This window comes from Theobroma umbraticum, unplaced genomic scaffold, assembly GCF_002168275.2.
Source record: "Theobroma umbraticum cultivar Fairchild unplaced genomic scaffold, ASM216827v3 scaffold_44.0, whole genome shotgun sequence".
NCBI classification, from domain to species: domain Eukaryota; kingdom Viridiplantae; phylum Streptophyta; class Magnoliopsida; order Malvales; family Malvaceae; genus Theobroma; species Theobroma umbraticum.
The window spans coordinates 1779451-1805738 of NW_018397255.1; the positions used below are offsets into that span (position 1 = coordinate 1779451).

Here is a 26288-nt window from a genome sequence, read left to right on the forward strand (position 1 = left end):
AAAAAAGCTCACAAAAAAAAGCACCGTAGATGGGGTGCTTTTTTAATTAATAAAAAATAATAAAATTATTTTTTATCTTTATCATGTCAATAAATTGATAAAAATATTAATAATTAATTAATGAAAAAAATTAATTGAGATAAAATATCTATTAGTAAGTACACTTTGAGACTACTGTCATCCAAAAGCTAATATGCGTGATCCTTTATTTACATAATATGTATTTTTTTGTTAAATCTCAATCAACGAATGTTTACATTTCAATTAATATTTAATAAGTATAAAATGATTATTTGAAATATCTTGTTTAATTGTTTTACATTATTAGAGATAATGTTTCAATTTTATTAAGATTTCCATTTTGTTTATATATTAAGATTTCCTTTTCATTTTTCAACGAGCTACTACTTTCCTGGGTGGATTGATTTCAATTATTCAGATAATCTCCAGTATTGCTGATTATGGTGGACTACAGGGACAGGGGATCTAATGATCAAGAAAAGGTAATCATCTAAACCCTTTTTCCTCCCACCATCACTTGTCATGAATAGAAAAAGAGGCAGTTAAAGCACATGGATTCGTGCAAGAACAAGGTAATAATTAATGAGATATTCAGAAATAAAATAAAATGGGTGAACAGTTGGCGGGTTTCGTTTTAAGTTCTTTTAAAGTATATTAATACCTTGTTTCTATCCAACAGAACACTGTTGGAGCTATCCAAATATTAAAGCCATGACATGTCTATTGCTTAGAATTTAAAATAACTTAATGCACGACAAATTCAAGAAAGACTGTTAAATTTTCTGCAATCAAAAGCATTATTTGAAGCTAGCTTGAAGCAGTAGGGGACCGGAGATGAAATTACCGAATTGCCAAAACAAACAGTGGGCAAATCCAGTAGTTTCTCGACCAAACTGGGGGCGTCATAAATCTTGATGGCGCTATCTGTCATCTTCAACACTTTCCCCAACAACGATGAACTTACAGTAACCAAAATTCCTAATGAGTTTGGTGATTCTAAAAAATTTTCACCAGAAAACATTATAATTATAAAAAAATAAAGCTCTGAAACATTGCGTCAATGGCAGAGATTGATGATGACATGGGTGCAGACAGTAGAGAGTTCAAAAGTTCAAAATGTTTATGAATAACAATACTAGAGACAAAGATTGAGTTGGATTCAGTTACTTCCAAATGCAAAGTAGAACTATATATCATCATTTCATGCCCATATGCATGTATACGTGTATGTCTGTGTATATCGGAGAATCACGTAAATAAAACATTTTAAGAGAAGTAGGGCTATACAAAAGAGAGTTAAAAAAAAAAGGAATATGAGCCTAGCTATACAATAAAGGGTTTTCATCAGTCATTATTTTGGTCGAGAAAACTCAATAGAAAGCCACTCACAATTCGACGCGCCACAGGGCTAGGGATACATCGACATAACCTTCCATCGATATACGCCAGGATACCTGAAAGAAGGAATTTGGCAATGCCCCATTTCCAAACAAACCTTACGTTTTGCTCTTCCCCTGTGTTTGCAGGGATAATTGCTTTGAGATCATCACTCTCTGACTCTTTCTTCCACTTGATTCTCCTGATATATTTATCCGCTTGCTTTCTTAACTTACGGATTGCAAAACTCACAAAGAGGTGTTCACACAATGTTACGACGGTTGGTCCAATTCTCCATTCCTGGAATAAGAATTATCTATGATTAATACTTTTAGTAGAAAGAGAGCGAAGTAGTGCGGCGATAAACAATGCACATATGCATGTAACCCTTGTTACAATAAACAACGAGAGTAAACTAGCTGCAGAAGGGATGATGCAGAAACCAAAAAGTGCCCAAATATTTTTAAAACATTAGCGTACTGAGACATATAACAAAAAGACACTAAAACATGCATGAAATTATGTTGGGAAAATACAAATACGTTGGTCTGATATAGATATAGACTCCACATGAACAAGTTTGCTAGGTAGAGGCATTTGTTGCTACGACCATCGAACCATTTAGCCTAACATAAATATCTATTCTACATTTTTCATTTTAATGCTAAATCTAGTGCTCATTAAATTTTTGCTATAAAATTTTAAAAAACTCTGAAACCATTCAAGAAAATTTAAGTAAATTTTTATTCGATCAAATCTCTGTATTTTTATTTTAAGTCAAATAAATCTTTATAATTAACAATTGATTAATAAGTAATGATAAGTGACAATTTAACTAATTACAGTTAATCAACTATTAATCATAAAAATTTATTTAACTAAAAATAAAAATATAAAAGCTTGATTGAATGTAATAAAAGAATAAAGACTTAATTGAATTTTCTTAAATAGTTCAAAGACTTAATTTGAGTATTATGTCTAAATTTTTTAAATACTAGAAAAAGGAGTAGTAGAGGGGATATAGCGACGCGGATTAAGGCAGTGGATTGGGCATCTACCATGGGCAGGTATGCATCTGATCATACACCTATAGGTAACTAATATTAACAAGAATACGGATGACTAAATTATCACCAACTTCTATTGACGATTTAATCTTGACTCTCACATCTTGTCACAGTGTTCCATATGTATGAAAACTTGAGCAAAGACTGATAACATTATTATTCTCATTAAACAATTTATGCTTACATATAACACCATTTGTTGAAGCACCTTCAAAGCAGGAAAAGAAAATAGAGAGGCACATTAAATTGATGGATACGCTTACACTTTCTCCTTGAACATTGCGCATGGGGCGAGAAGCTGCTGAAGGATCTCCTTTTAACAATGCTCTGCTAATAAGAAACCCCTTTACTCGATCCATGATCTCATTTGTGAGGGATTTGCTAGGAGGTAGGTTCTTAAGGATAACCTAAATATAGAAATACATTAGTCAGAGCATAGTTGAGACACAATAAGTCAATAAGGTGAAGCAAGATTCTAAACATGGAGGTGGGATGGGATGACTGGGGCAGCCAAAATTTGTCCTTGAAAGCAAGGTAAATTCAGAGGAACATTTTGTTAGAAGTGATATAATAATTCTGAAAGATCCATGTAGATTGGATGTCCCATTAACTGCTCTCTCAATCTCAAATAAATAAAAAAACTTTGTTGCAGAAATGATTTTTCTCCCCACTTAACCAGTTACCTGATCATCGACTACTCTGACTCTAAGATATTCTTGCCTGTACATTGTGTCCAACATAGCTTGTAAGTATCCTTCAATGTACAGCTGCAGAAGTCCAAAATTTATCAGTGTCTATTAAAGCAAAAGAAGAATCAATAGAAAAAAATTGTTAATAAGTCCAGCAGAATCAGCAGCCCCACAGCCATAAAGCAAAGCAATAACAATCTGAATTCCAGCAGAACAATATAGATTCTTCTTAATAACATATGTAATAAAACACTGGTTCCCTTATTATGTGTCTTGTTAAGGTTTGCTAATATGCTTCATGGACTCAGTTACCTGACCACTCTTTACTTGGCATCTATATCTTTATTTTTATTTGTCAATTCAAGAAGGAAATAAATGAAATGTATTCATTATGGCAAGGACGTGAGTCAACCCAGAATAACAAGATAAGGAATTAACATTAGAATACAATAACAAAGGTGTTACCTCATCAACCCCAGGACTCCTATCAAGCTTGATTTTTCTTTCTGGCCCACCCCCCATCAAAGCTGTACTCAAGACTGATGGCTCCATGGCCAACTTTAACATTCCTTGGTGAAAACCACTCACCTAAAAATAATATGAACAGTCAACTGTCAGTTTCAACAGTTAAATTTGTACTTTAATTCTCATATCATTAAATAATAGCTAGAAAATAAACTAGAAAAGTTATGTTATGCAAACATATTCAAAATGAAAGATTGACTGGTACCATCCCGTCAAAGCCACTTGTTTCTGCTCCCTTAAGAACAGAGTCAGATATTTCGGTAACAGCAGCAAAGACTACATTAGATCCCGCTTTTCTCAGCTGCAGAGTTGGCATAGAAATAGCTTAGTTAATTGCAGAAAGAAACAGAAAAACCATATCCCTAATTGAGAGTATATAAAACTTACAGTTGTGCCCAGATCACCAAAGTAGCGTTTTGTTCCGGAGAAACCTTTACCATGGATACATTTACTAATGAATTTGAAGGTACCTGTGCACAATGCCCAAAGCAGAAATAAACTATCTCAACTTTCAAACAACCATAATAAAAGGCTTATGGTTGACAAGATGAGAGGTAGGGTTGTTTGTGAGGCTAACTCTTGCATAATATACAACCAGCTTAAATATATCAGAAATTAGAATGTGGACTTAATTGCAGTATATGCTCAGTTTACACATTTATCAGCGTCTTAAAAATAATTAGCTGTGACAGGAAAACGAAAGGACCCTGAACTAACTATGAACCTTTTATATTTCTCTTAGTCCAACAACTGCAAATGAAATTCCCAACTGCAGTTTCAGTGGTGTAGTTCATGAGCCTACAATCTGGTGATCATGGCCCTCTCTACACCCAAACAAATCATGCATGCAGAAAATGAAAAACAAATATTATAGATGCTATTATTAACATGTTCTTTTTTCCAGGGTGGAGTGAAGCCATACAGGAAAGGAAGACTACAGTGAACAAACCACATTGCAAACATACCCCATTTGATACCAGGAATATTCATCAGTCCTTGAGAAGGATCAAAAAAGATATCAAGCGAAGATGAAGCTAAGTCATCAAATATCGATGCAAATGCTGGGGGCAGCAATTGGCTGCCTTTAGCAATCGAGATGGCCCTCATGGTATACCTGGTTGATTATATCATTTGTAAGTGAGGATACCATATAATCACAAAACAAGCAAAATATAAATGAAGATCTTACCATGAATAATGTTGTGCACATCTTATTAACAATTCACGAATTGTTACAAGAGCATGAGTAATCGAGACCCCATTAAGCTCCACAACCATCTTTTTTATAGGAGGAACCTATAGAAGCAAAAAAGAGAGGTAAAAACAAGTAACTGACCCTACCCAACATGACTGCAAAGAAAGCATGTTTCACTATCTAAGAATGAGTGAAATCAGTCATGCATATATTAAGAGGGAGCAGAGCACACAGGTCACACCTTTACCACACTATGCAGCAATGATCTCAGAGCTTCCTGGGCTGAATTATAACTTGAATAGGATTCCCCGGGAACAAAGCTAGCAATAATCTGTTTGTACAAGATAGATTTCAATTAAATGGGGTAATTTAAGACAGTCTGTCAAGATATAATAGAAGAAAGCACAGTACCTTTATTGGGTGGATCTCAAAATGATCAAAATAGAACTGCTGACTTGGAGCATTTGAGTCACTAAGAGATCTTCTCCAAAATGAGACAATTTTCATCAAAGTATCCTCATCAACATTCAAATCAATTGGCTGTGTAAGAGAAAGCAACATTAGAGCTGCTGTACTCATTGCATGGAAGTAAATAGCTCCTTCAAAACTAAGCTATCATCAATTATCCAGCAGTTCTCAATAGTTTCTAAAAGCAAATGCAAACAAAGGGAACAAAAGCTATATAAGTTCAGGAGACATCCAAAAAGCTAGACATTAGGTGCCTCATTATACCTGCAAAATGACAGATGAATATTTTACTTGTTTAACATCAGTTCCTGCTGAAAGTAGGACAAATACAATTTTGAGTATGCTATCATTCGCATCACTGTAGTCTAACTGATGTCCACGAAGCATTGATACAAAAGGTGCTCCCGTCCACTTCACATCAACATTCAATGACTACATTGAGGGTTTAATCAAGGGGCTATTAGTATTCCACAAGAGAAAATGTAAATATCCATATAAAGCATTAACACCTACTAAGGCATCAAACGCAGGGAAACATTGTTACCTGTACAACGATCTGGTTATATTTCTGTTGGTCAGTGAAGACAGAATCCAGACAAATATTCTGAAGCCTTGCAACTACAACTGGTGTATAAGATGGTGTTGAACTCTGGTTTAAATCCTTGACAAAATTATAACATCAAATAAAGACAATTAGATGAACAAACTGGTATCATCAAGATGCACTTCATCAAACAACTGATAAATACACAATAAGATCAAATAATCAAATTCCAATTTTTACTATTTAATACCATCATGTAGTCTCTTGCAATAGTTCTGTTGCACTGAAGGTTATTTACTTCATTAATCATCCTAGGATGAAAAAGTATTATGCAGCAAAGGAAGAACAAGCTATACATGCCACGAAAATTTACATTTAAGGATTTTCAATCAGTAGCAAAACCATAATTTTTGGCAATTCAGTCAATCCAGGGTTTATACAGTCTCTAAGAGTTACATATGTTCTCTTTAGGTGTAATAGAGGTTTTTACACATTAAGTAGTTAGTTCCCTATTTAGAATCTTAATCCTGGTGGGTCACAGTTCAACAAGGCCTCATGATTGCGCAACTTCAGGTTAAAGGAAAGCTTCTTAAATTTAGTCATGAAGGCCTAGAAGGCATTGTTTAGTTTGGGGAAAGCAGGACAATAAGCAGTTAAGCATGATCTCCTCTACAAATAAAACCATAAGCATAACCCCTGCAAACCTCAACATATTGCAAAATCCCTTTTTAAGTTTCATGAGTTTCAAACAATGAAGGAATGAAACTATCTCCAAAAGAGAGAGGGAAGAGAGAGAGACCTCTTTTCCTTGTTCAAGCAATTGGATAGCAAACTGGGACACTCTCATTCGGATCTTTGCACTTGAGTGAGAAGCTTTGTTTTGCTTATGAATATCTGAAAACTCACAAATCCGTAAAACCCGTGTGGGACCATCTGCATATATTTCATACCCCACCTTTACAGCATTCATGCCCTTAAGGTCACCAAAATTACTTCTCCTGCCCTTGAATTTTTTGTCCAAAAGCATATGAGATCCTAACCTTTCTTGTGTAAGTTTGTAAAAGGGCTTCCATGTCCGCACTTTGTCTAAGTTGATTTCACGTGGCAGATTCATATCTACAAGGAGTATCAGCATACCCAGTAATTTCATCAGTACTTTGCTCAACGTGTTAGCAGCTTAGAGCTAATGTATCTTTGTGTAACAGGTATTCTTAGATAATTCAAGCAGGAAATGCATAGTTCAATTCTAAAGAAACTATAAAGAATATATTTTCATGCAACATGCTTGCTTGGATAATTCTCCAAAAGTAAATTTGCTACACTAAATGAACACTTCCACTCTAACTAAAGACATGGACAAGAAAATATAAAACTCAAAACACTTTCTGAGTTTGATAAGCAGAGCATTGGAGACTTCAAAAAATGTCCTCATTCTTGTTGCATGTCCCTGTCTGCAGGACAAAATTAAGGCACACAACAGAGAGAACATAGGGATAAAAGATCAAAATAGAATTCTCATTCATGAAATGCAAGAAAAGATCAACACATTTTGACACAATTCTCTATCAAACCCTTTAATTGTTTTATTATCAAAATCATGCTCCATGTCTAAGAGAAACACATAGCAAAATAAAAAGCATCTAACAAATAAAGAATAAATTTTAAATATGAAATTTATCAATAGCTAGCCAGTAACCTTAAAAGGTTTGTCTATTATCTGAACAAGGTATTAACATTCCATAAATAAGTATACCGACTTACAAGTATCCAGGTGGTCAACAAAATTGGTTTCTAAGAAAGCGGTAACTGATTTGCCAGGCCTTGAGTACTACTTTTTTTCTTAAACATCATCCTATATCTCCTGTCTTCCCAAATTCTGTCAATGATTGCCCTAATAGTGACTTGGCCAGTAGTAATATAAGTTCATATCAAACAAATTAAACAGGTATTCAAACGTGAAGTATAATAAACGTTCTTCCTTTCCCAAGCACTCCTGTTAAAAATGGATAATGGTTAATACAAACAAACAAACCATTATCGCAGATATTCATAGAAATCGTGACAAACTCTTCAAAGGTTGCCAAACTGGTGTCAAATGTTTCCTGCATCATCCTAGTTAAGAAATTGTAGGTGGGTGCTCAGCAAAAATCTATAAGACCCTGGTGTGGTTTGAGGATTTGTTTGGTTAAAGTGAGAATGGTACAAGGATAAAGGATTTATGCATGACAATTTGTAATCCACACCTCCGCAGAGACACAGGTGTTAATGTCACTGGAGGATACTTCTGCATTCTAGTAAGATTTTATCCCACATTGTGCTTGGGCTATAAATCATACGTTACATTGTCAGGGATGGGAATGTCTATTCAGATTCACTAAGCAGCTGTACCATTCAATGCCTCATTGAAAGGGCAGTCCACCAATTATTTCTTTTTTTTGAAAGTTAAGAGTTCATTCATAAATAAAGGAAGTCCATATACAAACAGATGAGGGTCAAAGACTGGAAAGAGCACCTGTCTTTACCCTCTGATGACAAACTGGTAGACAGAAATACCAGACAAAGAAACCTTGCCCGTTAAACCATTCATCCTAGCATTTACGTGTAGCCCCTTAGCCAACACATCCCCACCAGCCCAAAATATAAAACCAAAGAAGAAGTCAGTAAGACAAGGAAACATAACCAGCGTGCCTGTTTCCTTCTATTGCTGCACCAAGCCAAAAATCAAGAACAACAAAATTCAAAACTCCCAGATTTACAAAGACCCAAACCGCTTGTTCTCCACCCAAATCAAGGTGGTCCCTAGGCACCAAATACCACCATGGGCAAGGCTGAAACTAAGACCACATTAAACCCCTGTACACACAAATCACGAATCTTGAAGCATAAAGAGCAGTCCTCCAATTATTTCTATATTGTTCTAACTGTTGAGCCTGCTAGATCGTGTGACATACAGGTTTGCAACCATCATGATGATTGCCCAAAGAACAAACTAAAAGTAAAGAAAATAAATTGCATATCAGTCAGATAAAAAGGAGAGAAAAGAAGAGAATGTACATATGTGCACCCACAGTGAGTACTCCACGCTCAGGCAAATTCAAATGTGCCCAAGCTCATATGCATAGGCAGCAATAGCACATATGATAAATCCAAACATGTTCCACAAGGGAGTTTGAATGTTCCATTCTTCAAGTTCAAATGTCTAATTTTGGTTACAGCATAAATTACTACGAAAATACATGCAATGCAAGTGTGGAGTAATGAGAGGTAAGTGATTACCATTTATTACAACAAGAAGTTTATGAGGAAGAGTAACATCATCCCAGGTATAATCAACACTGCATTCAGATCCAAGGAACTCCGGCTCTGATGAATTCTGGGAAATTCTCCAACGATAAATTATAGAAACAAATTAATTCATATAGAATACCTCAATTGCGCATCCTTTAATTAGAGACGAAAATAAGTAACAAGGCATAAAAACACAACCTTTTGAAAGTAAGTAAGAGATACACCACGCAGATGATTCTCAATCCGATATGGTAGTTTGGCATTTGGTGGCTTCTGGAAGCGCACTACAATAGTAGAACCCTCTTCTACTACATGAACTGCTGCAAATTCTACAATCTTTTTGTCTTCTATTGTCAACTGATTCGACTGTTTTCTGAATTTTAGGAAAAAGCATCCTAATGAAGTGATGCATAATGGTCCTGACCAGTCCAATTGAGACTCATTCAACCGAAACTGAATATATATTAAAGAACTATCACTATCATTTCTATGCTTTTTGATGAAATTCTCAAATAAACTGTATTCTCTCCTTTTGCTCATTTCAGTCTGCAACCACAGTGTTCTTCTCTGTCTACTGTTGATGGAAATCATGCCATCTATGTCAACCTTCACACCCACACACCAAAAAGGGGAAGAACACAGGAAGTAAGAACTTGAAATACATAAAAGGAAAACTAAATCCTATATTGGTAGATACAAACCTCCAAATTACACTGACGAACAGTGATAGTTTCCTCTGACTCATTCAGCACAACATGCCTTGGAGCCATAGTTATCATTTGTGACGGTGCAACTCTACTCAATGTGGGCCCCATGGATACCCCAAACTTTGCAATATATTTCACTCCAGATCTTTCCTCTATCTCCAAGCTTACCTCCGTAGGGCCAGATAGAGCATCTAAATCAATCTGTGTCTCAGAAGCATGATCTTCTAATAATCTGAGATGCATCTTACGAGATCTGGCAACAGCAGGTCCGTAAAATGTTTATAAGAAACAGAGAAACTCATAATATCAAAAGATTCTTTGATCACAAAGGTAGATAATGAACTTTCTACCCTAATACAATTGTTCTAAATAAATTTTTCTTACTTCAGAAACCATGACCCTGTTGACTTTGGAGGCAAAACTAAACCGAATTCAGGACCAACGCTCCCCATTTCATTTCTGCAGATATTTATGGTCCTCAAGTACTTAAGTACAGTCACAAACCAGAGCGTAAAGAATTTGCTAACAAATTTCACAGATAGAAACTACCTAAAAGAAGGCTTCTGACCAGGAGCAGAGAAGAAAAGAGAAATATCGCTATCATTTTTCAGGGTATACGGTGTATAGACAGTGACCTGCAACAGATACATAATTCAGCTAACAAACATCCACTGGAACTTCTACATCACACAAAACCAAACATAATTGAAAACAAAATTCATGGAATATGCCCCTTAGACAATATATACATCAAGAAAAATTTAGGAGATACCACATTTGAATACAACCTCTAATATGCCATTGTATCCACGGGATAGTCTTAGAGATGCAAAGTACTTTCCACCACCAAAATCCAGGTCAATGTCCAAGCAAGGAACATCATTCTTATGCTTCAGTAACTTTTTGATCCATTCACCACTGTTTACTGGTTTACATGTTGAACCAAAAGCAGTCAAAGTAACAAATAGGTACATTATGGCAGGATTAGCATAAAAGTCGACAGTTGATCCGCAAGGTAGAGTTGCCTCCTTCCCAATGTTATCATGGCCAGTAGGGGTACATAAATCTGCAACAAGATGGACGTTAAAAGAGTTAAAAGAACAGAATTACTTTATTGTTCAAAAATTTGCAGGTCTTACTTGTCTCAGTCAAAAGCACGTGTATTTCTGAATGCAGAAGATTGGTCACCCGCACAGTGGGGAGAATAAAAACTTCCTTCTCCTCCTGTAGTGAAATTGGTTCATGTCTATTCTGAAGCTCATCCTTAGACTTATCAGGTTTCATGATAGGAACTTCTCTCCCAATGCTTTGAATTAAAAAGTGCATGTCAGAAAGATGTGCAGCTGCAGATTTGATGGTACAGTACGTTGTGCTAAAGGAACATTTCAGTGATCCAATAGATAAAGCCTTTCGCACTTTATAGCTTAGTTTATCAAAAATTCCAGAAAGACGAATTGCCTTTCCACCTTTAATCTCATCTGACCACTCGACTGAAAGCGGAGAATCAGAATGCATCAAGTCATTTGAGATTTCAGGTCTAAAAGAAAACAAGAAATTACCTGCATTATCACCAACCACACAAACCTCAGAAGACTATAAACTGAAAATAAAAAATACACAAGATGCAAAGAAAGGACAAGCAAGCAGATTGTTTCTTTCTCCCCCCCTACCCCCTCATTTCTTTCTTTTCCTCCCTTTTGCTCAAAACGCTGACCATCATTGTCTTCACAATACTTGGCCAATAAGTAATGGCAGTTAATAGGAAGAAAAAAGTTAAAAATTGTAAGTTGGACATTGTCATCTTCATTACAAGTAATTTATTCTGAGGAAAACAAAGAAATCTGGAATACAAACAACTACCTTTTTTATAAGATAGGATTGTTGGGAAAGGGGGATTCAGACCTGACTCTTTGAGCTGGATACATGCACTTTACCATTTGGTCAGATACAGACAACTACTTTTAAGTATTTACAGTCACAGTTTTATTCTGGTTGAGTAACCCCCTGATAAATAAGGCAATTTCAGCTAGTCGAAATTTAGAATTTGTTGCAAAGGCTAGTTATCTAGATATATAGTACAAAAAGATTGCCAAAATCTAATAACCTTGAATGTGAGCTCCTTTATATCCACAAGCTTTTTTCTATTTTCCACATAACAACCTTTCAATTTCTAAATTAAAGGGAAAAAAAGGTACACCCTAGGGCATAACTTTTGAGTTTTGCCTCATATTTCATCCACTATAATATCACATGGTACATAGAACACATCGTACTGCAGCAAACTTTGCACAAGAAAACATTGTATCAAGTCCATTGTCACATAAGGTCCCAAATAGCCTAGTCATCTGACTCCTCTTAATGCCAAAAAGGGAGTCCTGTACCGAAGCCCCACTTATACCACCAAAGGGGGAAAACATATAAGTATTTGAACAGTTAAAGTGGCAGGGCTAACCGACTAGAGAGAATAAATCAACATGGCATGGCAGTAGAACACAATGTGGATTAATACTTTCTTATTTAAGATTATGCCTACATTAAAATGTTCAATTCATTTAAAGCTTCAATCAAATTAATGACACTTCCCAAATGCATGTGTAAGAAAATGAACATCTGTTATTGAATAACTTCTGCAGACACATGATGAGCTCTGGTGGAAACATACTACCACACCACATCCAAATCCTTCCAAGGTGATAATACACACTGTAAGAGCATAAGCATGGATACTAATACAACAGATGAGGAAGATAGCCCACAACAATCAGAGGAAAATTAAAGGATAGTAAGAAATTAAATTTAAGCAGCAGTGTCAGTAACACATACCAACATTTAATGACATCACCGCTTTTCTAAATCCACCAGAGAAATTTATAGCATCAAATGATGCCATGGCGTCATCAAATGTATCACCAGCCTTCAATGACACAGATGCAAATTCATCTTCCATTGGTTCCGGTCGACTAATTCGTAGCTCAATAGAGAATTTAGTTTCATTGTGTATTCTGATTAATGGAGAAACTGATATTGACAAACCATCCTACAAATTATCATCAATGTCAAGAAAGAACAACAAAGAATGTTACAATAAAAGCAAATATATCTCCATCTCTTTGTGCATATGTAACAGTGAGAATACAAATTTTGGCAAATACCTCAGATTTCCTAGAAACGTCAACCACAACAAATGGCCCAGGGTAAGATTTTGAATCTGCTCAAAGATGGGAGCAGGGGACAAAACAAAGATAAGTCCAGGTAAGAACCATAGAAAAGGTTAATCAATTAACTTTTTGAAATCATCTTTGATAGCAAGCAGGATATTGAAAGACCCAGCTACAAATTTAGCAATGAAAAACGATGAAAAGACCAACAATTCAACCTAAAAATAATAACTTCAACCTAATAAAATCGACCTATTTCCTCATACCAGCCTTGCACAGCTTGACTCAGTTTCTATCTTAGAAATGCAGCTCCTTAATTGACTGTTTTTCCAATTTTGGCTCAAAATACCAACCTTCTGGATATTTTAGAGATGCGCATGCCAAGGTGCTCAAAACCTCTGCTGCCAGATGTATTACAGGTCTATTTTGAACCAAAAAGTCAAAATATGTCATCTTAGGTTGTTTAGAATGTTTAAAGCTCCAAGAACCTTGAAAACATAACTCACGTCACTTTGCTGTAGTGCAAATATATTATTCTCCCAGAAATTTCAGCCTTCTTTTACCCCCCAAATAACCCATTAAAAAGTACAGGCAGTGGTCTGCAGAGGAATCCGCTGCCAACCATAGTGCACTTTGGTGTGTCATCAAACCAACATGGCATGCCATTAATTAGAACCTGGCTTGGTAATAAACCACCAAATTCCATGGATTGTTTATCACCAATAAAAGCAGAGTAAGAGTCAAACCCCACATATCAATAAGCCCACTCTAGTAAAACAATGTCTTCCCAAAGATTTTGAAGTCCAACATAAGCTCTATAGAAGACACATAACACATGGAAACAATTCCTTCAATATTTAAATTAAGAATGGACTGTTACAAATAGGAAATAGTCCTCTGCAAGTTGCCCCAATTCTTCATGCACATACAAACACACAACACAAGTTCCATTAAAATTTTATAAAATAACACAAGGAAAACTCACCTGATATTTTCCTCTCTACAAAGTATATAAAAATAATAAAATAAAAAAGACTAAAACTTCCTCCCTGGCTTTCTTTTGTACAAAGTAACATGGACAAAACTCTCTCCCTCTCTCTCTCTCTCTCTCTCCCTCTCCCTCTCTCTCTCATATGTAACACATTAGACTTTATATATAATTCAGAGTTAGGTGAAAATGGGATGTGCTATACAGAGTCTAATAAAAATGATATTGGTAACTGACACTGTATAAGCATCCATTACCTAAATTTATAACATTTCATACATAGTTGCACATGTGGATTAGCTGCCATAGCCAAAATTGTTATTTAGAAATGTAAGATACAAGATCAATAATTCCTTTTTCTTTGTCCTTTTTATTCTCTTAGAGTTCAACTGATCTGTGACAATTAAGTCAGCAGCTATGAAGCACTGACATGGACACAGGATACGGTATGGCATGATATGGACAGGGTGACATGGCATTTTCTAAAAAGTTAAGACACGACATGACAAGGATAGAGCAATAAAAAGTAAATTAAATATATATGACTATAATTTACTTAATTTACTACCATATATAAATTATTTTTATTTTTCCCCATAAAAATCCAGTTTTTTCAAAATCTTTTAAGCAATTAAACTAATTTTGACATTTCCTATTGATTTTAAATAGTTTTATTGCATCAAAAAATAATTAAAATTTTTTTAAATTATCTCAAGGCTCAAACTCATATAATTGTCAATTACACAAGAGCCCTAGAGACAATCCTTTGCCTTTTGGGCTAGACTAAGACTAATTGGAATGGAAAGCCAAGTTATAATTAAAAGGGAAAGCCTAATTTCTCTTATTCTTCTTCATGCTTCAGCAGCGCAGGGGAGTCGTCTTTTCTTCTTCCTCTTCCTTTTTGCCTTTCAGTGACAATAAGCATCACTTCACCAGGGGCAATGCCTCTCCTTTTTCTCGGTTTTGTTTTTAAAATCTACTGCCGATTGTTGTGTATGAATTAAAATTTTTTTTCCATATCCCGCTAAGTCCAATATGTATTCTGACATATTGGATGCGTGTCTGTGTCAGACATGGACACAACACTGATATGCAGGGGGTTGAGACGTGTCGGCGCTTCATAGGTTCAGTAGTTAGATTGTTCAATATCGTGGGCAAATTTGAACTGACAAAAGCACGTTTCATTTCCTCACAGTATGGTACATATTATGATGCTACTTCTAGAGTCTTTTGACGCAAGTTTCTCAAAACAAGAGAAACAACTTAGTAAAACTCTTCAATGAGTTGCATAGTAAAGGTAGCAGATTCACATACCTTGAAGTGACACTAGTTGTGTTCTCCAAGCAAATGTTTGAGCTCCTAGGAGAGAAAGATGAATTGGAGAAGTTGTAAATGAACCAGGAAGGGAAAGCTGGATTGAAACAACTGCTGCCGCTTCTGGTGGTTGATTTTCAAAAGCTGAGAGCCTTACAAACATGTGTAGAGCAGGATCAACTAATAAGTAAAAAAATTGACTCAAATCCTCAATAGACAAATATGTGCATAAATTACATGCACAGGCACAGATGCATGTATACATAAATCTATAAGCTTTGTATGGAAAACCCTATAAAAAAAAGATTAATAGTACTAATAAAATTAACTTTTGAGGAACTACTTGCATCTGTCAATATAAGTTTGTTTCTGAAAAGTCACGCAAAAATGCAACTGTAAGATTTAGGCAAAAAACTCGCAAGCAGGAAAAATATGGCCTGTGCATTTCCAGGAGATACCTTAAAGCAAAGGAAGCAGACTGTTTCCTGCCCACTGTCACACTTTGCTTGCCATAAAAGTGACAAAGAAGGTTCAAACCTGTCTGGTTTTCCACCTGCCATAATATAAATGGTTAAAATTGAGTAACCACGAGATTCAGTGGTACAACAATCTTGGATAAATGAAAGGAAGTGGCAGGAGGAGGGAAGATGAATGCTATGGAGCACAGGTGGAAAACATCAGTTAAGGCTGGCCCAGAATCAGGTATTACATATTAAAATGAAAACAGAAAACACTAAATAAGTTCTCAAGCATCATCCAACAAAATCAAAACAACAGCATCCAGAATTGGCAGCCTGATGCTTCCATCTACCCCTACCATTCTGTGCATGAATTTAACCCATGAAAATTATTTAACAGTATGAGTCTAGTGATCCAAGGAATGAGGATTGTAGATGTTCTTTGCAGTATCACTTTTTCATATGACTTGGAATAAATTTTCATCAGGTATAGATCAGATAGAGGCATCAGACATATCAATCCGCATGAGATTTGTTCTACCAGTTAAGTCAGTTAAATAAGGGAGATAAAAATATGGGAGTAACAAACTGACCTTGCCGCAGTTTGCAAGAATCATGGAGCTTCTCACTGAAAAAGGACCGGCCAAATTTAATTTCCCAATCACAAAAAGAAGAATGTCCAACGAAAGCTCAGTTAGGGATATTTCCAACTGCCAATATGCCCAGCATTATTGTTAAGAATGTTATAAATAGTAAAAGGAACCATAAAAGAAATATTATATGGCATATATAACTCCGGACCTCTTTGGTTCTGCAGTAGACATGGACAGGGACACCATGTGGATTTTGGAAATGAGAACGATAGAAAATACATATTTCAACAGGGCGAAGAAAATCTCTCCTGCAACCAAAAGGGGGAATTATTAGATACATTTAAATGGAAAATTAATTTCAGAGAAAGGCAAATGCTTTAATAATTAGCTATTCCTTTCTGTTCTGATTAGAACACTCACCAAGAGTTTGTCTGTGCATCAAAGTAATGAAGCAAAGCCTTTGAGGTGCATATAACTCTGGCTTTAGTGGATAGAATTTGTAAAGTAAGTTGAGTCCCATTGATGCAACCATGAAGAAGAGGAAACCTGTCATTTGTATCTGAAAGTTTGTGGACAACAGTCAAAGCAACTTTGTCAATAGAAATATCAATGCATGGCAGATTTCGACTTTGCCAATAACTCTCTCCATCTCCATGAGTACTTTGATTCACCTCGGTTCCAGAAGAGTTCAAAGGGTATGTACTATATGTCACAACATCTTGAGCAACCGACATATCACTAAACACTTTGAACTTGAATGGATTTCCATGCTTCCTGACAAACACTGGAACCGTATCACTGAAAGCAACAGCACATCCATTCTTCTTGTTCACCAGGTAAAAAGTATTTCTAAGCACTTGATTGTAAGGCTCCCAGTCAATGTCACCCTCATAAGTCTCTGGTTTACAAGAAAGAATACTCCAAAGTGCCCAAGAATTATTAGTGGTGCTGGAAAGTTCAACAAAACCTGATCCTGGATAAGAGTTTAATTGCAATGGCTCCCCTGAGTTGTTCTTAGCATGCAATGATATTAAGGAGAACCACAAAGCTGACGAGTTCCATTTTTGTTTTTGGTACTTGACCTGTACATATTATGGCAGTAGTATATATAATCATTAAGGCATTAGAAAGACTTGACAAAACAAATAAAAGCCTATTCAAAGGTGGTATGAGGAATGAGCTGTTAACCCGCATATTCATCTAATAATTCATAAGATCAGGCATCTTCCTTCTCTATATATACCAAATAGCAGTAACCAAATTTCTCAGCAGTGTAAATATAACATTTCACACATACCAACAAAATAGCAGCACGAACAGGGACAACAAATAAGCAAAATAAAACAAAAATATAGTAATAAAATTGAAGGGGCACTGCATCGGCTGGCACAAAAAGCATTATACTTTAAGAGAATTAGAAAAATTAGAGATCTTAATTTCTTAAAACTTAAGGTTTTAGGGGCAAAGTAACCTGAATTTTACACCAGCATGTACAAATCTAGGTTTTCTCATATAGAATACATGCAAACAAACTTTTTTTTTCTTTTAAGAAGCTCGCATTAACAATGCCAGTTTGTGGGAAATATACCCTGAAAAGAGCCCTTTCTCCAACGAGGGAATAATGAACTGCACCTCCTATAGAGTACTGATTTTCTCCACCTTCAACCATAAAGTACAGATGCTGGTGTACGTCTTGAATAGCAACAATTGCTCCTGGGTATATCATGAGTAATGTTCAGTACAGGTTCATCAAAACTTGCAAACAACAGACAAAAATCATTGGAAAATAAAATACCATCAGGAATCCTCGCCTCAAAGTTGTTGTCATCTTGTTGGTTATAAGACCAATTCCTTTGCACAAATTCACCACTCAATCCTTTGCCTGATAACCCAGAGAAGGATGAGACCATGGACAGAATCATCTGATGTTGCAAAGTAAGTTAGATCCAGTTACATGAGCCTTCACGGTTATAGTCAGAAACAAGGTATGCATATGCTATAATGATGGTATCTGACAAAGTCATCAGGGCATGAAAATTAAGGAAGAAATGGGAAAAGATAAAGAAATTCTTACTTGTAGTTCTGACAACGAAATTGTCATATCAAAACCTGAAACAGAACCACTGCCAACCCAAACCTGTTTTGGGTCCAAAGGACTAACTTCGGCCTTCTCAACTAATAAAGAAGCAGTAAGATGCTTCAAGATATAGTCCTGATGATGCAAGCAAAAGGCCCCCGGGGAAACAGGACCTCTTGAGCAACTGTCATCAACCAGACAACTCCCATCTTCATGCTGAAATGCTAAAGCAGATTCTCTAGATATAAGATGAGATGATAATTCATTTGATTGGGCAGAAGAGAAATGAAGAATTTGGATTTCATCTTCTGCACTTTGTTGAATGACTTGAGAAAAGATTGATAGCCGAGAAAGCTTAAACATAAACTTCCTTTGCATATTTGCCATATCAAGGTTCAGAATCAGATCAAGCTCCAACAAAAATTCCTGAATAGGACCTGCGTAGGTGGACTAACTATTGAAAGCAATATGGATAATCAAAACATCCAACTAAAGAAGGGATATACTTACTTGATTCACTTTCAACAAGAACAAGAGAAAATTGAGAAAGATCTAAATTAAAAGCTTCTGGCAGTTGCCGTTTGCCTTGCTGAGAAGTAAGGGGCATCTCTTGGGCATGCCCACCAACAGGATGATTATCATCTTGTTCAGCTCTTTGCATGTGCTTGGCAGTTGATTGCAAAACACATATTACATTTTTTATGCGATGTATGTAGGAAGCAAAACACTGCACAAACATTGCCAAAGCTGTTGTTTCAAGGCAAAGAAAACCTCCCTGCCCATCATGTGTCATTCATCACAAGTTAAGATTATAAAATAGATGAAAATAGTATTTTATAACTTGATTGAACCAAATAAAATTTTCAATGGATTAAATGTACATTTCAAAACATCGGGTGGCTAAATCATGCCGTATCCCTCATATTTAATTATTCCAAAAGCATAGTGAAAAAAAATGGTTCCAACATTTATTGTATGAGCAAGTGAAAAATAAAGGAAACATAAATGATCTACAATATTTGCACCTGGATTCCCCAAGCAATTGTCTGGAATTCTGCCCCAACATAAAGTGCTGACAGAAGCTTATTGAATTTTTGTGCACCAATCAGAATATCTTTCACCGAACACCTTGTCATAAAAACCTCAGCCACTACCACATTTATGAATATCCGATGGCTTGAAGATGGCACTTGGATATTCGAAGTAAAGCCTAACTTCTGCAGAAAATCAGGAGACTGAAAACTTGGCTCCTGTTCACTGCTAAAAGAGGCATCTACCACCGCATATGATGCATTAGCCTCAGAAGTAGAAGCATCTAGCCTCTCACTCACACTAGTTGAAGATGAGGAAATCTGAGGCAGACACAATAACAAAGTAAATATGCAATGAGAAAGTGATACCTCATATAAGCAATTGTCTGCACAAAGCACAAACTCTCTAAATGCAGGGCGATTAATACTTTTTCTCATGTAGTCCTCGTATCTGACGATCACAGATTGAATTCCTGATAAATCAATGAGTAATTCCAATTTCCTTTCCTCATACAATATGTCAAAACATATTTGATGGAATGAAATCCAAGTACCGCAATCAGATAAGTAATTGGCAGCTGAATTGTTACTACTACCAGCGTCAAGACCTATCTTCGAACTCCTTTCTTTATTGCATATCCCAGAATTACAGAGAAAGATATCCACTGACTTGAGTTTAAAGATGCCATTAATTAAAAACAGCGTGTTATTATAAATCAAGGGTGTTGCTTTTGTATTCAGCTCCTCATCCTCAGTAACCCCAGAAACCATATCTTGTCTCCTAAACATATGGACGGATTTGTTACCAGGAAAGCCAAAGTTGTGAAAAGGATGTGATAAATCAGAAAATAAACCAGTAAGAACCTGGAACAAATAACATTTAATTATCATTAACTTGTATAAGGTCAAGTAAGCATGTAAATGAATCAAAAAGGAATCAGAAGGTATTAACTTGAATCGTAAGGAAAAGAGACAACGAAAGCAGACAGAAACAACTAAAAAACTATTTCAAGTGCATCTAATGAGTAGTTAAGATAACTAATGCTGCAATGGTTATAATTTCAGTAGTAATAATGATCCTGCATTTTGATTAAAAACAGCAAAATTATCATAATCACATAAGAAATTAATGCAAGCTCAAAAATAATAAGACAGTCCAAGCTAATTAGACAACAAAAGTTGAAAGGAAATCACCTGAACGCGAGCATACAACTCATCAAAAAATAATAATATAGTAAATCCCATGGCCAGCCCATAAAAAGCCGTTGAAAAAGCAATAGAGGTTGTGCTAAACGAATGTACACACTCCCTGTGACAGATACATAATTCTTTGTCATCAAAAACTTCTAAACAAAGTGAGGACCATGATCTATGATAGAATTAAAGGATTGCATAACATACAAATAATTAAATTGGTGGTGTTAAGAGAGGGATAACAGAAAGAAGACAGGAAACACAATTCACATACATTATATATATGGGGAGAGACAGAGAGAAAGAAGGACGGGAAGAAATAAATCATTAGTCAAGTACATGTCATCTCAGTTAAGAATCACAAGGCTTTTATAAATCTTTTTGTTTAAAGCAAGAGATAAAGATTGGTCAATCGGAAGCATATTCTACAAACTTGCCACAGTTCAAAAAAACAATGTAAAATTTTCAATTAAGAGAAACGAATCCAATAATCTCAGCATAAAAAACGTTATTCCAGTAATTAAAATTTTTACGGAAAAGAAATTATGCATCATTCAGTAGATAAATAAAATAAGCACCATTTAATCATTTACATTAAAATTGAATAAGAAAACAGTATCTTATTATATTTATTAACAATGTTTCATAAGAGACTAGCAAAATGCCGCATAAGAGTTCGGGTCAGCTGAATATACACTCTAGAAAAAGTGAAAGTAACTTCAAAATCTACACAATGCTTTGATAACATCTAACAATTAACAAATATGATTGCAAGCTCAATTAGAACCAAATTAAAATTATATTCAATAAAAGAAATGAAAAGCAGGTTCCACTAACCAACCATAAAATTTTACTAAGTTTAGGCAGAGCAACCAACCATAAATTAACTTTTCAATATTTGTATAAGAAAACAAAAGGCTCAAATCCCTACCTGAAGGATGATAGCTGACATGTTAAGGGATCCAGTATGAATATTTGATTTTTCTGTTTTTCTACCACATCCTCAAAGTAAACCTGCAAACCGTTGAGTCTCAGATAGAAACGAAGAGAATTCCCACCCTTAGATGCATACTTTGTATTTTCCAGTTTCGGAATATCAAGTATCTTAAGCTCCTGCAACCTGAGGCACTCAGGATCTTCATCATCCTGTTCTGTGCAGGTGTGTATTGGTGCCAAATCAGACTTTGAAGTTGGCCAAACAACAACTTCAATGTCACAGATATCAAATCCAAGGTGAAAATCGTTCCCACTAACTACATGGCTGTTCACACCTTCATTAACATTCCTTGCTCCGATCTTCCTTGATGACAATTGGATGTGAGGACCAGCTACAAGCACTCCTATTTGAATGTCTTTCCCAGTAAGCATTCTAAGAAGACACATCTTTATTTTACTAGAATAGCACTCATATTTTTTTTCCCAACTAACATCTGGTTGATGCTCAGTACTTCGAGGAGAATACGAAAGATCCCTGGCCCTCCCATTTCCCTGAGTCCAGTTTAGCGCATGTTGTATCTGCCTAAGAAGCATAACCACTGATAGTATTGACAAATATCCCAAAGCTATGTTGAACTTTCCCACTGTCAAATTGCATTTCCAAAGCCCGGAACCCAGATTTTTGAGATCTGGATGTCTCAAAAAGCTTTTCATCTCAAAAAGAAGGCGTGGATTTTCAGGACACTTGATTTCACTTTCTTCAAATTGCTTGCAAGCTCTTCTCCAATTCAAGCACATTTCTCCTATAAAATTTTCTAGACATGGGTCATAACCACCATCTGCATGACTGACAGCATTGGGTTTTTTACTTTCCGAAAGGAGAAAGATTTTTGCAGGCTCACCGTGCAAAACATTTTTCAAATTCTTAAGTCTCTCTTTTGCTCCTCCAACAGAACTGATGAAATACTTGACTTTCAGTTTTCCACAGGAGAAAGACAATGTCTGTTCAAAGATGTCTTCTATGTACATTAGTAACAACACTTTAATAGAGAAACGGAATGAAAAAACATCTGAATATGAGATCCCAAAATGTGATTCCACTTTTTCACTAACAGTTTGAACTCCACTCATTGAGGAAAGGGTAATGTAAATTTTTCCAACACTTAAAATGAAGCGGAGGCGTGAATATGAACTCTCAGAAACATTTCCCAGGTGTCCAACAAACTGTTCATCTTGAGTTGAAGATTTCCTGAGATAGAAAAGGTATGCTGTTGACCGGAAAATTCTTTGCATAACTTTCCAAACAAAGGTTTTGAAACAGGAATTAACAAAGAGTTCTCTGCACTTATCTTCAGAATGTTGACCACTTGACACAGCTTTATTTCGAGCTATAGTTCGAGCCTGCGCAATAGCTTCAGCTGGTAGCTCTTTCTCAATGTCACATATCACCTCCCAATAGTGCTTAGCTGAAGTCAAAATTACCCTGTCCCTTGGCATCTTACTATCAGATCTTTCCAACAAGTGATCAGCACGATACCGAATTAGAGACAACAAATATTCGTAATGGTTAACATAATGTAGCCACAGAATAGTAAGACCAACTAATTTATACCATGATAATTTGGGAGCCAAAATCACATGGCCAATTTTGATTGCTGCTAGTCTCCATAGATGCCGACCATTTCTGACCCGCTTGGATTCTTTTGAGAACACTTTACTAAGTGCCATGAAAGCAGGAAAATCAACTGGGGAAAATAAGAAACTTAACTCTGGAATTTGAAGAGTGAATTCTACAAGTTTGAAATCGTATAATTTGATGCAAGCAGCCAGTATCCCAGAGGAACAAATATGGTTAATTTGATTGCTTTCCTTATACCCAATCTTAAAGCAACTACAATTGATAACCAAAGATCCCTCCTTCAGAGGTAGAAAGAGTACATTAGCAAGGCCTCTGCAAAGACACCCATGAACAAAATGTAGAGATTCTGCATTGAACTCCTCTAATTCCAACAAATATGCAAAGGATTCATTTAAGGTAGGGACTTGTACTTGCAAATTAATGCTAAGTATCTGTAGGCGGCAATGTTGAAGAAGAAGATTCAAAAAAGAAGACTTAATCCGATTTCTCCGACAAGTAGCTGCCATGATTGCTTCCAGAATATCATGCAGAGCACTACCCTGGTCAGGAAGAAAGCCAAAGTCATTTTGGGCATGTTTTCCAAATAAAGCAGTAAAAAGTCTTGGCACGCCTAAATGAGCTAAGGAAAAGAATCTTCTAATTCAATGAGATTCAGTGATACAATAATACATCATCCCAGTTGAGCACAAAGAGGTATAGAGATGCTTAAACTATCACTTTTAAAAGTAACTATGCAGTAAGGAAAAAATTTCAGGAAACCATTTGTAATTGAAATAACGGCACCTAATAATAGGCTCATTCTTAATTGAATTCAATACCAACAAGACATTAACAATGCTACTTGCTCCACCACTTTTATCCCAACTATTAACACTCCCTGAGATGGAATTTGTGGTTATTACCAATTCGTTGATGAGTTTAATAATCCATGAAAGTAAAACACCGAAGTTTGACCAGTAAATCATTGCCATGTCTGGTGCAACTTGGAAACATGATTTAACTCCAAGCAATTAAAATTTATATAAAATAACGCCAAAAAAGGATAAAAAATAACCTCCGGATCGATCATGGATAAATCCCTCTTCAAACTCTCGAACGCCGCATTACTCGATTTCTGCACCTTTCCAGTACCTTCCTCTTCCATTTCCCTTCAAAAAAAGAATGTACATAGTTTTTAAAAAAAATCCAATAAATAAAGAAAAAGTGAAATGGAGTGACGTGGCTTACTCATACGATAATGTAACTTTGATTCCACGAGCTTCGAAAGTGAAGGCGGTTGCAGACCAATTAGAGAATCGAACGACGAACTCTTGGATAACGAATTCCTTGAAAATGAACCGGGGAGAAGATGAACCGTCGACCATCTCGCGGTTGAGAGCTGACGTGTCGAGACGGAGGTTTTGGGCGATTGCGATGGAACTGATGAGCCCTAACTGGAGGTCCAGCTCGGGATCTTGTTCCAGCCATGGACGAAGTAGAGACGCGAGTCTCCTTTTAACGAAGTTGTTGAAAAACATTTCTGTGTGAATCTTGGTTACTTGAAGCGGATTAAGTTGATCTTCGTTTCTTCCATTGCACAAATAACAGAAATTTCGCGAGAAACAAACGGAAAATTCATAAAAGATGCTCCGCGAGAGCGGGAAAGTTCGATCACACCAGAGTGTGTATATTTGCGCACTGAGCAATAATTTGGTATTTATCCTTTTCTTGTGCGTTGACGTTTTCTTAATTTGTTCTGAAGGTGTTCGTATTATTCATCTTTAAAATAATAATAAAACATTAAACAAACTTCAGTATGGCCCGCTCAATGCTCCTGGGTCCGGCCCACTAAAAGGTAAGAAAAACCCAAATATGGAAAGACCTGTAAGCCCAAAGACAGGACAATTAAGACCGGAAATCTCTACCAATTAAGGAGAGAGCAAAACAAAAAACAAAATGCTCCTTCAAGAAACAAATAAAAAAACAAAAAAGTGTTTTTATCAAAAGCATAATACCCTAGAAAATCTCATAATTATTTAAAAAATTTTAAATAAATTTTTATTTTTATTATATTCCATAAAAATTTTATATTTTTATTTTCGATCAAATAAATTTTTATAATTAATTATTATTAATTAAAATAATACATGTCATTTTTATATTAGTAAAATTAACATGACATTGATATGAAGTATAAAAATATTAAGTTGATATGTCATTATATTACATCGACATATCATGTTACAATTTAATATGACATACTATTATCACGTAGTATGAAAAAAACAAATTGAGTTTTGATTAATAATGGTTCGTCAATTGTTAATTATAAATAATTATTTGATTTAAAATAAAAATATAAAAAATTAATTTAATCAATAAAAAAATTATTGATTTTTTTGAATAGTTTAAATATTATTTTAAATATTGTGTCTTAATTAAGTGAGTAAATTGTAAATTTTAGAATAGACTACATTTTTAGAATTTGAAGGATAAATGAGTTAAATTAATTTTGGATATTACAAATTCAACTCACTTTATCTTAAATTAACTTAACACCTAACAAACAAATCGAATCGATGTCAGTGTTTTATTATTTGACTCAAAACAGTTTTCAAAATTAACCAAAACGTTCAAATATATTTCTAATGGAATATTCACCAAATATAAAAATGCATATATTCAATCCAATTTAGTGTTATTATCTTAAATTTAAAAATTAAAACTAACTATAAATAATCATACTTAATTAAGTCAATCTTGAACCTAAATCGATTATATTTTGATGTTGACTAAAAAAGAAAGGGGTAAACCTAGATTCAGACATTTACGAATTATCCAAAAACAAAATCAAATCCACGTCAAAGGAAGTGATCGAGAAGACAACAACTAAAGCTTTTGTCTGAAATTATCCATGTAGGAAAACGAACATTCACCCTAAATTCTGGGAATTATTTGCCTTAAAAATAGAGTTAATGCTAACCTCCGCCTAAAAGTCTTAGCCCCTAAAAACATTCTTTACCACAATCTTAGAGACACA

At 35.3% G+C, this 26288-nt stretch overlaps 1 protein-coding gene across 3 annotated transcripts; it reads right to left on the minus strand.

Moving 5' to 3' along the window:
• Positions 1-1140: 1140 nt before the first annotated feature.
• On the minus strand, positions 1141-24965 carry LOC110410092 (vacuolar protein sorting-associated protein, putative (DUF1162)). Of its 3 annotated transcripts, XM_021419682.2 has the most exons (36): positions 24497-24965; positions 24324-24417; positions 21626-23808; positions 20695-20809; positions 19495-20364; positions 18980-19244; positions 18467-18906; positions 18188-18314; positions 17981-18105; positions 16813-17474; positions 16601-16700; positions 16393-16509; positions 15800-15894; positions 15342-15493; positions 13034-13089; positions 12705-12918; positions 11021-11440; positions 10670-10947; positions 10431-10516; positions 10266-10340; positions 9876-10134; positions 9373-9780; positions 9163-9259; positions 6686-7002; positions 5887-6003; positions 5607-5774; positions 5286-5414; positions 5116-5205; positions 4869-4975; positions 4645-4793; positions 4067-4149; positions 3885-3980; positions 3620-3742; positions 3149-3232; positions 2729-2872; positions 1141-1698 (listed from the first exon to the last, which is right to left on the minus strand). In XM_021419682.2, exons 1-36 carry the CDS (start codon positions 24784-24786, stop codon positions 1366-1368), a joined length of 9468 nt encoding a protein of 3155 aa, XP_021275357.1. In that variant the 5' UTR covers positions 24787-24965; the 3' UTR covers positions 1141-1365. The 3 variants fall into 3 exon arrangements, with proteins under 3 accessions (XP_021275357.1, XP_021275358.1, XP_021275359.1); XM_021419683.2 differs by lacking the exon at positions 24497-24965 and having other exon boundaries at positions 1142-1698; positions 21626-23803; positions 24324-24367; XM_021419684.2 differs by lacking the exons at positions 24324-24417; positions 24497-24965 and having other exon boundaries at positions 1142-1698; positions 21626-23140; positions 23243-23364.
• Positions 24966-26288: the final 1323 nt, after the last annotated feature.

What these genes read in the sequence shown, in the direction of transcription:
- LOC110410092 (XM_021419682.2), bottom strand. Translation starts at nt 24,786, where the DNA reads ATGTTTTTCAACAACTTCGTTAAAAGGAGACTCGCGTCTCTACTTCGT. An exon ending in CAATTGCTTGGGGAATCCAG is followed by an intron (nt 19,245 to 19,494) that starts GTGCAAATATTG and finishes CATGATGGGCAG; the next exon opens with GGAGGTTTTCTTTGCCTTGA. An exon ending in ACAGGGTCATGGTTTCTGAA is followed by an intron (nt 10,135 to 10,265) that starts GTAAGAAAAATT and finishes TGCTGTTGCCAG; the next exon opens with ATCTCGTAAGATGCATCTCA.